Raw genomic sequence first — 14,634 nt, forward strand, 5'->3', positions numbered from 1 at the left:
CTTCACATTTTGAAAACTTTGTCCAAGTCCTTTTCTGCTCCACACATCTTTTCCCCATAATAAGTTTTATCTCAGAAGATTCTACCTAAGTTGTACTGAATTAGTATTTCTTCAACCTGTTTGAAAACATTTTTGCATATAAACATTCTATGTGAACTACTGATAAAGAATAAATCTTTAGTCACTTCAAACTCAGCACTGACTTCTCAAATATACAGCAACTGAGCAGTACTAAGAACATCTGTTGACTCATCGGGAGCCATGGAAAAACACTCAGTATCATTTGCCCTGCTTTTTAATTGACTATTGATGTTGCTCTGAATGTCCTCAATTCTTTATGCAATTGTTCTCATGGAAAGGCTAATGGCCTTAGACAAGTTTATTTTCTGTGGACACATTTCTTTAACTGCCACAATCAGACATGATTCAATTAACTCCCTATTGGCTAAAAAAAGGTTTCTGTGCTTGATCAACACAAATGAGTCATTCAGAAACTTACTTTGATTATAGCCTCATTTCTGTTGTTTTATTTTTGTGAAGAAATTCTGCTGCTATGAGATATTCTGTCATAAATTTTCTAATTTTTCTGGCCCTGGTTTTCCTGTGATTTGGAAATGCTGTCATGTGTGCTTAGTATGAAAATGTCAATATATTTGGTATTACTTTAGCACAGCTATAATATCATAATTTAAAAAAAGCTTTTGATTAAGAAGATAATCCATATTCCACTATAATGTAGAAGAGTGACATTCAAAGTCCACTATTCTTATTTTTACATGATGGATGCCCATTGAGCATCTTCATATGCAGTAAAAGCAATGTGTATGTCACTCACTCTGATCAGTAGTATACTGTGCAGCATGGCTATGTTCCAGTAAAATTTTATTTATGAGCAAAAACCTCTTCATATAATTTTCATGTATTACAAAATATTTTTCTTTTGGTTGAAAAAATCTCCTTTACATTGAAGGCTATATAAAAATATGCAGTGAACTAAATTTGGCTTACTGACCATACTTTGCTGACACGTGCATTAGAGAATACCGTTAGCAATATGGCAAAATATGAATTGGTAAATTTTAATTTACATTGTTGATATTAGTCGACAGAATGTAAACAATGTCTTCATTATATAATGTGTTTAGGACATGAAGTCAGTGAAGGTACTGAGTAAATATAAATTTGTTGTAGTTGTTGATATAAATCCAACAACTACACATAATAAAAACTCTGAGAAAACTAGGAATGGGGGGGAACTTCCTCAACTTAATAAAGGGCATTATTAAGATCAGGAATAAGGCAAGGACATTCATTCTCACCCTCCTATTTAACATTGTACCAGAAGTCCTAGATAGTGTAGCTGGACAATAAAATAAAATAAAAGGTCCAAATAATCTGAAGGTACAAATAATCTGAAGGGAAAATAATGCTACCTTTGTTCACAGATGACATCACTGTAAACACAGAAAATTTCAAACAACTAACAAAAACATTCCTGTAATTAATAAGAAATTATAACAAGGTTGACAAGAAACAAGATTAATATTATTCAAGTCAAATGCTTTGATATGTTTGCAAAAAAACAACTGGAATTTCAAATTAAAAATAATATGATTTACCCTAGGACCAAAGAACTGAAATACTTAGGTACAAACAAAATATGTACATGATCTATATATGAGGAAAACTACAAAGGCTGGTGAACAAAGTTGATGATCTAAGTAAACAGAGAAATAAACATGGATATAACAACTCAAGATTGTTAAGATGTCAGTTCTCCCAAATTAATCTACACATTCAGTCCAATCCCAATCAAAAAAGTATTTTGTGGATATCAACAAACTGATTCTAAAATTTATATGGAAAGGCAAAGAGACTTAAAAGATAAAATACTAAAGGAAAGAACAAAGTTGGAAGAATGATACCCTACTTTAAGAACTCAAGACACGGTATTGGCCAAAAAAATAGATGAACAGATCAATGGAAGGGAATAGAAAGCCCAGAAATCGACCCAAACAAATACAGTCAACTATTTTTTTTTTAAAGAAATAAAGGTAACTGTGGAGAGAGAATAGTCTTTCCAACAAATATGTTAACAACTGATCATCCATATGCAACAAAAATGAATCTAAACATAAAGCTTTATCTTTCAAAAAATAAAAACTCAAATTGGAATGAAGAATTAATTGTAAAACATAAAATTAGAAAACTCCTACAGGACAAAAGGTGAAAAATCTAGGTGACCATGGGTATAGCAATAACTTTTTATACACAGCAAAAGCACAAACCATGAAAGAGAAAAATGATAAATGGACTCCATAAAATTTTAAATTTTTGCTCTTTGAAAGATACTTTTAAGAAAATGACAAGAAGCCACAGACTAGGACAAAATATTTGAAAAATAGATATCTGACCGAAGTCTGGCATAACAAATAACCAAAGAATTCTTAAAAATCAACAAAAAGATAGGAAACAACTGGTTAAAAATGGGCAGAAAAGACCCAGAGAGCTGAGGAAAAATATATTCAGTTGTCGAATAAGCCTATGAAAGGATGGTCAACATCAGGGAACTGCAATTTAAAACAAAAAGGAGATTCCATACGTATGATTCGAATAGCTAAAGTCAGTAGTTTCCAGAAGTTCAGGAAGGAGAAAGCCAGAGACTGATAGGCTGAAAATAGGAGAGGTTAAGACACTATATGACACTATAATGGAGAATATGTTTCCATACATTTGTCACAAACAATTCAAAGAGCAAACCCTAATGGAGACTATCGACTTTAGATAATAAAAACATATCAATATTAGCTGTAACAAATGTGCCACACTCTTGCAAGACCTTAATAATAGAGAAAACTTGGGAGTGTGCAATGCAGAGGAACTCCATATTTACACACTATTTTTCTCTAGTTCTAAAACTGCAAACAAATAAAACCTATTTTAAAAATTATGCAACTTAGTATTCCTTTGAAACTTAGATGTTACTGAATTTGTATGATGATTTAAAAAATCAATCAAGTTATTAAGATGAATTTTACAAATGTCCTTTAAAAGGTCAACCTAACAAAATATCATAGTGTCTATAATACTAAAGTATAAAGAAGTTATATCAAAGAAATAAAGAGAAGGTAAAATTGGATATATAAGACTAAAAAATTATTTTCATATTTAGTTTAAAAATTCTCTGTAATATTGAAATGTAAGGCCTTAATGGCATATGTGATACCATGTATAGTACCCAAGGTGTTTTGCAAAGTATGTTACATGCATTATCTGTGTTCTTATCTAATTTTACTTTCCTAATTAGGGTTAGGGTTAGGAAAGTAAAATTCTCAACCTATGCTGGTTATATTTGGTATCATAACTATCATAACTATTTCATTTAATATCCCCAGGAAAGAATGAGTCAAACTCAGTGTGATTAAATAATAATAATAATAATAATATGTTTTTCTTAAGTAGGTATAAACAGAACCAGAAAAAATAACTGTTCCATAAGTATTAAAAGTTCTCAAATGAAAGATTACTCATATCAAATCCAATTTCCTTTATGAACCTTTTTTCTAATTTATTTCTGTTGGCTTTTCCCGACCCATGCCATTTTCTAGAACCTCTGACAAAATGAATAAGTTAGTTCCACCTGTTTACATTGCAAATATATATAATTCTTTGTAGCATTTCTCAGTGTTTTTATAGTTCATTTAAGAAAAACCACTCAATAAGGAAAGAAGAAACTACTTTCTTCCCCACCAAATGACAATGAGTATTGTGACAGTAAAAACAATATCTTACTCATCTTTCTATCTTTGGGGATTTTCAGCCAGCTGTTTAATTATTCGGTAAGTTTTGCTGCATGAATGTACAGCATAACAAATTCAGAAAGAGTATGTTTACGCTTATCAAATTGAATATTATGAACTCAGTGCCTTTTAAAGATTTCTGATGTTTTATCTTTCTTCTTGTATACCTGGTTATTCCAATGTATGAAACTTCCTGCTTATTTTCATTGTTCACCAATGAGAGCCCAAGACTGTGGAGAGACAAGGTAATTTCATGATCAGCCTGTTCCATTTCTTCTGCCTGCAGTGCTTTGGAAACCAAGGCAACATCATCAGTGAAAAGCAAAACTCTCTGGCGTCCATCTAGGAATGATACCCAGTGTATCTGGATGTTTGCATCGTATGGAAACTGTCCACATTCATCCTGAGAAAAGAAAGACTTTTCATTAAGGCCACACATATTTTTTTTATTGGTTGTTCAAAACATTACAAAGCTCTTGACATATCATATTTCATACATTAGATTCAAGTGGGTTATGAATTTTTTTTACTATTTAAGGTCAAACAACAGTAACTGATAAAGATTAGAAAACTGTTGTCAAATCCATAGTGTCCAATAGTGAACTTCATGAAGTCCCCTGGACTTAATAATCATCATTTCTATGAAGTTTTTAACCAACAAGGAATTAATTGAAACATGTCTGAATCAATTATGACCTGCACCTTCAGTTCCAGCAACATTTTTTTCTGATTTTAATATAAATTCAAAAGAAATTTCTACATTTAGAAAACTTTAAAAAGCATGTCCATAAAATGGAAAACTCTTAACCAACAAATTTATAAATAAAACTATAATCTATGTTAAAATGTACCATTTTTTCAAACAATGACAAAGATTAAGAGTACTTAGCATTTTTATATCTTAGTTTTTGTTGTCCAGTTAATGCTCAAAGGGCACTGAGCAGAAGCAAGAGAATCCTTTGCTGGCATCAATGCCACAAGATAATTACTTGTCTTCAAGCTGGAGAACAGTCTAGTTCAGATGTTTATTAGAAAAGCAACCTGATGCAAAACTAGCTTGATCTATTTTTATGTTTTAATAATTTATAACATAGCAAATATTTATGTAAATCACACTGCTAAATAGTCTAACTATGGTAATCAGTTTGAACTAAGTTTAAGAATAACCTTCGTGGCTAAAGGTTTTATATAGCACCTAAAACTATGAAGTTTGATTGGTTAGTGTTTTAGGAGACTAAATTTATATATCATTAATAAAATCTTTTTCAAAATTTTTATGCTAAACATAAACTTAACAGTTCCTTTCAACAGGCAATAAAAGTTCCTATTATGTGCCTTTTCACCTTGTGTTTTGTTGGGAAAAAAAATATTTTACAAAAAGCACATTTTGTTATTGTTTAAATTTTATTATTACTTTAAAAATATGTTGTATGGCAAAATTAACCTGTCCAATTTTTTAATGTAATATTCAAATTTTCAAAGATACCTATTAATAAGATGAACTCTTTGCAAACTATGAAATTTGATATGTATTTTAGTTTCAATCTCAAATTATCATTCCAATGTTCTGTTTTCCATCTACATTATCTGTTAAAAATTAAATGAAAAAAAATAAATAAGGTATCTTAAACTCCAAAAATGTGTTTTAATTAACTTCTAGCATTTTAATGCAATGTTATTCACGCATGAATACTTGTGGTGACCCCTCATTTTCTGTCATATTATGACAATCCAATAGTTGTGCTTTGGATTATAGTTCATCAAAACTAAAATGCAACAATTTGCCATATTTTTTTACTTCTGTTTGCCTAATAAATCTTCACTATCTTTTCATGCTTAAAATTTTCTTGTTGGTTAGGTTAAGACAGATTTCTTGTAATTAGCACATAGTTAGATACAATATTCTTTTTAAAGAAACACCATCTTACTGTGTTGCCCACACTGGCCTTGAACTCCTGGCAAGTGATCCCCCTGCATCAGCCTCCCATGTAGCTAGGCCACAGGCACAGGCCACCACAGCTGGCTTCAGTGTTACATACTGTTTTGTTTTTTTCCTTTTTTTTTTTTTAACTTAATCTGAGTATCTTTGTGACTAGAAGAATTTAAAGCATTTTCATTTACTGAAATAACTGCTGGGAAGCACGGTCTAGAAGGAAAAGTCTAGGACTATGAAGCCAGACAGAGCTGATTTTGAATCCCAACTAGCAGTCCTAAGTTATTACTATAAAAATTAATGATAATACATGAAAAGTATCAAGATATGATAGGCACTCAATAAAATGTTATTTGTCACTTACTACACACTTTCTTACACTTCTTTCTTAGAGCAAAGTTTTCTTCATTGTTTTAAAATCCCTTAACTCAATGATTTTTTTTAAAAAGACAATCTTTACTCCATAATTTCTCTAATTAAAATTTAGGATTAAGTGATATACATATTCTATGCACACAATATATTGTTTCCCACTCTGTTTTCATTTTAATTTGTTGTCATTTTAAAAAAATTTCCCCCTTGCTTTCCTCTTACTTCTGTTGTCATATCTTTATAACTTAGTTGAGGAGGTATGGCATATATTTTGAAATTTTTCTTCTGGTAAACAAATTTTCTAAGGTCTAACTCACCTTCTCAATATGTATGATAATGATTCATTTTTCTTGTAAAGTTTTTTTTCCATAAATCCTATTGATTTTTTTCTGTTTATTCATACTCAGTTGAGGAAATATCTATTTATTTACTTTTTTTTGGGAAAGATATGTTTATACCTTATCTAAGTTTGTCAACAATAAATGGACTTTCTTTGGACTCCCTTTTCAGGACCACTTACACCTGGGCAGAACTCCCTTCTCACATCAACTTAGTGGACAAAGAAATGGTCCATTTCCTTGTTTCTAGATCACTTTTCAATACCTAGTAATCTATCTACTGAGTAGTACCATCTGCTTTTTCAACTGCCTGCTTCACTAATAAAAAATAGAAACATTAGAAACTGAAATCTGTTTAGAAACTGACACTGTCCCTGGGCTTCTTCCTAGACCTGCCTCTGTACACAGACCTTCATAGCCCTCTCCATAATGCTTCTGCCACTTTCTCTCTGTGTCTGCACTTTAGTTCCTAAGAGTTGTGGTTGTTAAGCAGTATCAAATTTCAGGAGAGACAAAACAATCCCAGATAAGCATAGGGACTCCTGGTAGAGTTCCTGAGCATGAGTCAGAAAGAAAAAAGGATCCGGCAACTAAAGTCTTGTTCTTCCGCTGTAAACCTGAGAATTTGTTATGAAAGTAAAGCACAAGCAAACCAACAGAGTGCCACCAAACTGTCTCAGTGAAAATCACTCCAAGAATCTCATAACATAGGAACTAGCAACCTTATTTTTCAAAGACTGAGTCTTTATCTTTTATAGGCATCTCTGAGAGAATATAGGAAAAGATAATCCAGTCACTGTTGCCCAATTACAACTTCAAAGTAAACATCAAGAAAGCCTTCTTAACAACTAGCGTAATTGGACAATGGAATATGACACTATATGAACCTTTCGTCATGGAATATATCTCTACAGAAACTGGATAACGTATCACGAATGTAAGAGCAATTCCAACATCAAATAGGAGGTTGGTAGATGAATTCTTAGGTTCTTTCCAGAGTCTTATATCAGAAACATATTTGATTAATTTAGCTATCTCAATATTACTTCAACAAATATTTCTTATGAGATAATTTATATGCTATCAAACTCCACTGATTTTAAAAAAATAGAGCCTTATTTAGAAAAACATGCTGAAAAACCTCAGTTAACAGTGGTACGGATATGTTTAAAATAAAGTTGTTTTTCACCAATCTTAAAATTCTTTCCTTTTAAAAAAGCGAAGAAGGTGCTTTACTTAACTTGGACAGGAAGGAACAGAACTACTCTTTAAATTGTAAATTTAAATTATTTTGACTCATCTACGATAAAATATTCAGTATGAACTCTTTGCAATCTAAAGTTACAAAGTAACTTATTCTAAAAATATTTCCAATTCATTTTAGTTCAGTAAGGACCAAGACAACCTGGTAAACTAGCTTGTTTACTTCCCAATCATCAGGAAAACCATATAGCACCTGATCCCATCAAATGATACCTTTAACAGATCATGTTCCCCAAGATTTGCTGCATATCTCCATGTAAGTTTTCTTGTGCCAGTAGGATCTGCCCAGGCAAAAAGTCGAGCTTGTTTTGGCAGCAATTCTACTTCCTCCTGTGATCCACTAAAATACAATCAACAGAGGGAAAATTAGAATATCTTGGCCTTTAGAATCCCAGATCTGTAGTTTATTGAGAAGGGGATTGGCATACAAGTACTATGAAAGTGCTTCAGTTAATAAACAACAACTCTACCTAAAAATAAATACCTGAAAATGTCCAATAGACTAATATTTTTGAAGTTTGGGGAAATGGAATACTGTAGTATAATTTTCTTTCTAAAGGTTCATTGAACTATGAATTCATCCAAGAAGAAACATACCAATGAAATCCATTAAGGTAAATAAATTGGTACATAAGTGTTCACCTACAGAAATGGTTGTGATAGTAAATATCTTTAGTAGAAGAACTTCACTCAGTGCTGAAGTTTAAACTTTTGTTAATCAAATGCATACCTAAGATGTATTATGGGTCTCAGCATTAAAAAAAAGAAAGGTCCATGTGAAACAGCAGCATTTCCTAGGGACTTGCTGGAAACGTAGCCTTGCAGCCAACCCATAAGTTTAGAAACTATTGGTCCATATAATACAAAAACATTTAGAGAGAAGTGAAATAAAAAGTAATCCAACCAGATTTTGATCCTTTCTGTACTTGTAAATTTGTTCCTGGATTCATATTATGAGAAATAAGAACAGGGAAATCTTTAAGGAATTTACATACTACATATATATACACATATATATATACATACATGAATGCATTTATAAAAGTATTACTATGTAATTTAAAGGCTTAAATTTATTTGTTATAGCATTAAAGAAAGACATCATCAAAATGACAACATAAAAGTAATAATAAAATTCCAGATATAATAATAAATTCAATCTCTCTACTCACTGACCTCCATTTAACCTTTTATTATCCCTAACCAAAAAACTAGATTTCATTTATAGGACAAGACAAACTGAGCATTACCAGATTGCAAATGGAAGGTAATACTTTAAAGAGTTTGTAAATATACTTTGTATACAACCAGAGATATGAAAAATTTGTGCTCTATATGTGTAACATGAATTGTAATGCATTCCTCTGTCATATATAAATAAAAAAGTTAATTAAAAAAAAAAGAGTTGCACAGTTCTTTATCAGCAATTCCAAAATTCAAAGGCTCTAAAAGCCCAAAAACTTTTCTGTAAGTTTGTTGTCAAGAAAAGTTGGCAGCAGAAAGAGAAATTAGGAAAACTACCCCATTCACAATAGCTTAAAAAATGAATAAATAAAATGCTTGAAGCCAGGTGTCTGTAATCCCAGAAGCTTGAGCAGCTGAAACGAGTTCAAAGCCAGCCTCAGCAAAAGCAAAGCACTAAGCAACTCAGTGAGATGCTGTCTCCAAATAAAATACAAAATAGGACTGGGGATGTGGATCAGTGATCGAGAGCCCCTGAGTTCAATCCTCAATACATCTAAATAAATAAATAAATACATACATAGTTAAATAATTAAATAAATAAATAGAGTACTTGGGAATCAATCTAACAAAAGAGGTAAAAGACTTCTACAATGAAAATTACAGAACACTAAAGAAAGAAATTGATGAATACCTTAGAAGATGAAAAGACCTCCCAAGCTCCTGGATAGGCAGAATTAATATTGTAAAAATGGTCATACTACCAAAAGCATTCTACAGATTTAATGCAATTCCAATTAAAATCCCAACACTATTCTTCATAGAACTAGAAAAGGCAATCATGAGGGGCTGGGGTTATGGCTCAGTGGTAGAGTGCTTGCCTAGGATGGTTGGGGCCCTGGGTTTGATCCTCAGTATCACATTAAAATAAATAAATAAATAAATAAATAAATAAACAAACAAACAAACAACAACAAATAAATAAAGATTAAATTCTTAAAAAAAGAAAAAGCAATCATGAAATTCATTCAGAAAAATTAAAAACTCCAAATAGTCAAAGCAATCCTTAGCAAGAAGAGTGAAGGAGGAGGCATCACAATACGAGATCTTAAACTATACTACAGAGCCATAGTAACAAAAACAGCATGATATTAGCACCAAAACAGACACGTAGACCAAAGGTACAGAATAGAAGACACAGAGACAAACCCACATAAATATAGTTATCGCATACTAGACAAAAGCACCAAAAACACTCAATGGAGAAAAAAAAAACCTGTTCATTAAATGGTACTGGGAAAACTGGAAATCCACATGTAACAAAATGAAATTAAACCCTTATCTCTCACTCCACACAAAACTCAAAATGGATCAAAGACACAAGCACTAGACCAGAGACTCTGCACCTAATAGAAGAAAAAGTAGGCCCAAATCTTCACCATGTCAGCCTGGGATCTGACTTACTTAATAAGACTCCTAAGGTGTAAGAAGTGATTCAATCAATAAATGGGATGGATTCAAACTAAAAAGATTCTTCATAGCAAAGGAAACAATAACGTGAAGAGAGAGGCTACAGAATGGGAGAAAATTTTTACCACACGCACCTGAGATAGAGTATTTATCTTAAGGATATATAAAGAACTCAAAAAAACTTCACACACACAAAAACCACAAATAATCTGATCAATAAATAGGCTAAGGAACTGAACAGAAACTTCACAGAAGAAAATACAATCAATCAACAAATATATGAACAAATGTTCAATATCTCTATCAATTAGAGAAATGCAAATCAAAACTACTCTAAGATTTCATTCTCACTCCTGACAGAATGGCAATCATCAAGAACACAGGCAACAATAAATGTTGGCAAGGATGTAGTGAAAAAGGTACACTCATACATTCCTGGTGGGACTGCAAATTGCTGCAATCACTACGGAAAGCAGTATGCAGATTCCTCAGAAAACCTGGAATGGAACCACCATTTGACCCAGCGATCCCACTCCTTGGTTTATACCCAAAAGACTTAAAATCAACATATTACAGTGTTGCAGCCATATCAATGTTTATAAGCAGCTCAATTCACAATAGCTAAATTATAGAACCAATTTAGGTGTGTTTTAATAGATGAATGAATAAAAACAATTTTGGTATATATATTGTATGTATAATACATATACACATATATATAATATGATATGTGTGTATATGTGTATGTATATACTATATATAATATAATGAAATATTAATCTTAAAGAAGAATGAAATTATGGCATTTACTGATAAATGGATAGAGCTGGAGAAGATCATGCTAAGTGAAATAAGCTAATCCTAAAAAAAAAAACAAAAGTGGAATGTTTTCCCTATTGCTAATTTGCAATAGGGGGGTCGTTGTGAGAAGAATAAAGTTACTTTAGGTAGACAGGAGTAAATGGAGGGGAGGGTGTATGGGGTAGGAAGAATAGAATGAATCAGACATGATTACCCTATATACATATATAACTATACAACCAGTGTGATGCTACAACATGTACAACCAGAAGAATGAGAAATTATACTCCATTATATATGATGTATCAAAGTGCATTCTACTGTCATGTATAGCTAATTAAAACAAATTTTAAAAATTAAAAAAAAGTTGGCAGTAGAACCTAATTTGAATTGATGTGAAACTATTAATAGTTTTAATTTATCCCACCTGGTGTGAATATTCCCAAGTTTTCATGCATAAATATTAATGTGTTTCATTATAGAATACTGTCTGTCTCAAGACACGACCAGGGTATTAATAAGAAGCAACACATGCTCCATATGACCTTTCTAAAATCTGAGACCATCTGGTATGTGAAAGCTAAATGTATCTCAGAAGGTACTGTGGCCCAATAAAAGCCAGAGTTTCCATCAACCCCCTTTCATACCTCTGTTTATATGTGAGGATGTCCCATGGTGTATGGTTTATTATCAGGGCGGGTGCAGATCCTTCATGGTAATCAGAAAAGGTTATGACAGTTGAATGTTCAGCAGTGTTAACATCCACCAATATACCTCCATTCTGTTGCAGAGGAAAAAAGTACATATGTCATGTATTGGTTTAACCTCACTTACATATGTAATTTCAATCAGTTATGTAAATACAAAGGCTTTTTCTTAAGTTCTCACTGAAAAGAAAACTGGCTCTGATTTCTTACAAACATACATAAGGCATTATATATTGATATAGCAGCATCTTCAAATAATTAACACTAAATTTTTGTAGCATGGTTCAGTGAAATGTGTGAAGCAAAAATTTTTAAAAAGACATTTTATTTTAAAATATAAAAACTTACAAGATCTTCTAAACTCAACAAAGTGCCATTATCCTGTTGGTTATAAAAGAATGGTTTGGAGGATCCTTCACAGCCCACCACTCTCACACAAAGTTTGCCTGACAAATTTTCGGGCCAAAATGGAAGGCACTGAAAACACAAAAATTAATATCAGTCTTAAAATAATGCTGTGATATAAATAATATATTGGCTAATTAAGTTTTTACCTCTGAATCTGATCTTGATTAAATGAACACCAAGTTCCTTACAACATTTCCTCTATATCTCATATTAAAACCATTGACAACATAATGACTATTATGTTCTATTTATGACTATTAACATTTACCAGAAGAATACAGATATATTAATCCATCTATATATAATGTCATATTAACTCTATCATATTTATATGTTAAAATATGACAGCCAGCTATCCATCCATATGTACAATATGAGAAACCAAAAAGCATGTTCAGTAAGCATATCTCAAATATCTTGAATAATTAAAAATTATAATATTCATAACATTTACTTTTGTGCATATCCCATTTTACTTCATTAATGCATGAAGAATTCTTTCATATACTATTTTATCTGAGATAAACCAGAAAGAGAATAGAAGACAGAGATCATCATTAACTTACTGAAAGTCCTGATATCACCTTCCTAGCTATTTGAACTTAATCAAAAAGTCATATAGTTCTTTAAGCCAGTTTCCCTATCTATAACACTGGGGTTTTCATTCCTAACATTATAGAAAACGTCCTTCTGTTATAGAATACTGGGGTAAATTTTGCTTCTGAATAAAAAATACTACTGTTGTCAAATCTACATCAAAGACAAAAAATAAAATAAATAGTTATTGCTAATACACAGAGATCATTTGAAGTGTCTTGAAGAGACCATGCATCTTAGAGCTCTAAACACGTTTTTACTGAAATAAGAATCCTTCCTTTGAGTCTTTTGCTAAATACTTTTAAAATAATTTCAGAATATTTTTTGAGCAGTACTAAAAATGAACTTCAGCTATCCTGAAGGTCAGCTAGTTTGACTGAAAACTGGGTCAAAGTCAAGGACTACTGGTCATCTTTGCAGTAGTACCCTCTTCCCTCACTTTATCCCTCATTCTTTTCACCTCATTAAATATTACTGAGCCTGCAAAGTTCAGTTCAAATCCCAACTGTTCCACAAAGCTCAACCTTTTGATATAGACCACGAATGCCCATCAATTCAGTTATCAATGACCTTGTTGATCCTGGAAAAGTGTTAACCTGATTTCTTTTCTGTAAAGTGAGAGAGCTGAATTGCAAGAAAATTCCATCTTCCCTACTCAGAAATTCTATAACCACTTATAACTTTGTTTACACTATCTTTCTCTCCATTTGTTAATTGATATACAGCTTAATCCTTGCCTATAAGATTATAGTTTGAGTACAGAGACATCATCTTGACAACTGAGACTATATAGAGTATATTATCTCTGTGTACTTTTCACAATAGATAGCAATGGTTTATATAAGGACTAGAGAAGGACAATTAATCATTTAGATTGAGATATGGGCAAATATCAACAATTATCCTCTTTTTTTAAAAACACATACATATAATATAAAAATCTTTTAAAGCTGGCCATCATATTTTAACACATAAATATGACAGAACGAATATGACAGAGATACACAAAATCCTTATTTACATGTCAATACTGATTTCTATACTGTAGGAATATGTAAAGGAAGACTTACCTCTGAAGAAGCAATATAGTTCCATTTATTAGTTGGTATTGAGCCATCAGATGCAATTTCACCAACTTCTAGTTCTAATGATGATTTGTTTGTAATAGTACAAAAGGGAGTTAGAGTAACTATTCGTGAAAGATTAAAACTGCTCATTTTGATGCTAACACCAACCTGTAAGAAGGAAACAAGTTTATTTCCCAATATTTTATGCAATCTCTAAAACCTACACATATTCCTTCATTCACACACTGATTCTTAAAATATTTTAAAATAAGAATTCTTACATTAAGTAATGAACATAAGCTATGAACATAAGATAATGAGTATCTTCTCACTAAAAAGAAAATTTTTTGTTCCCTAATATGACTCTATCAGAAACCAATTCAAGAACTTCAATCAGGAATTTAATGACACCTTGCAAGGACAGATTTAAAGTGTCCTCTGTTATTTATAAGACTCTTTAAATATTCCAAACACAGACTGATTTATAATTAGTGGAGAGGCTCAAGTTTTGTGGCTTTATTATCTGTCATAAAATAAATAAAATAAAAATTTTGAAGTAGTCATAAAACAGTTCAGTTGGTATCCAATTATTCAAATTTATGCTTGGCAGGGACTGTCCAGAATGAAGATTCTACCATGCCACCAATATTTACCAAACTACTCACTTGGGTAGATTCAACCCACTGTATTAATCTG

The 14,634-nt window shown here is 31.6% G+C and overlaps 1 protein-coding gene across 2 annotated transcripts in view; it reads right to left on the reverse strand.

Moving 5' to 3' along the window:
• The window catches only part of Vps13c (vacuolar protein sorting 13 homolog C), a 171,100-nt gene that overhangs the window by 32,041 nt on the left and 124,425 nt on the right, over positions 1-14,634 (reverse strand). For both annotated transcript variants that reach the window (XM_026384841.2, XM_026384843.2), the window contains exons 61-65: positions 13,942-14,106; positions 12,215-12,343; positions 11,807-11,940; positions 7,920-8,046; positions 3,968-4,203 (exon numbers count right to left, since the gene is read on the reverse strand). In XM_026384841.2, the coding sequence (XP_026240626.2) occupies positions 3,968-4,203; positions 7,920-8,046; positions 11,807-11,940; positions 12,215-12,343; positions 13,942-14,106 (791 nt within the window). The remainder of the gene's footprint in view (positions 1-3,967; positions 4,204-7,919; positions 8,047-11,806; positions 11,941-12,214; positions 12,344-13,941; positions 14,107-14,634) is intronic.

This window comes from Urocitellus parryii, chromosome 6 (assembly GCF_045843805.1).
Source record: "Urocitellus parryii isolate mUroPar1 chromosome 6, mUroPar1.hap1, whole genome shotgun sequence".
Taxonomy (NCBI): domain Eukaryota; kingdom Metazoa; phylum Chordata; class Mammalia; order Rodentia; family Sciuridae; genus Urocitellus; species Urocitellus parryii.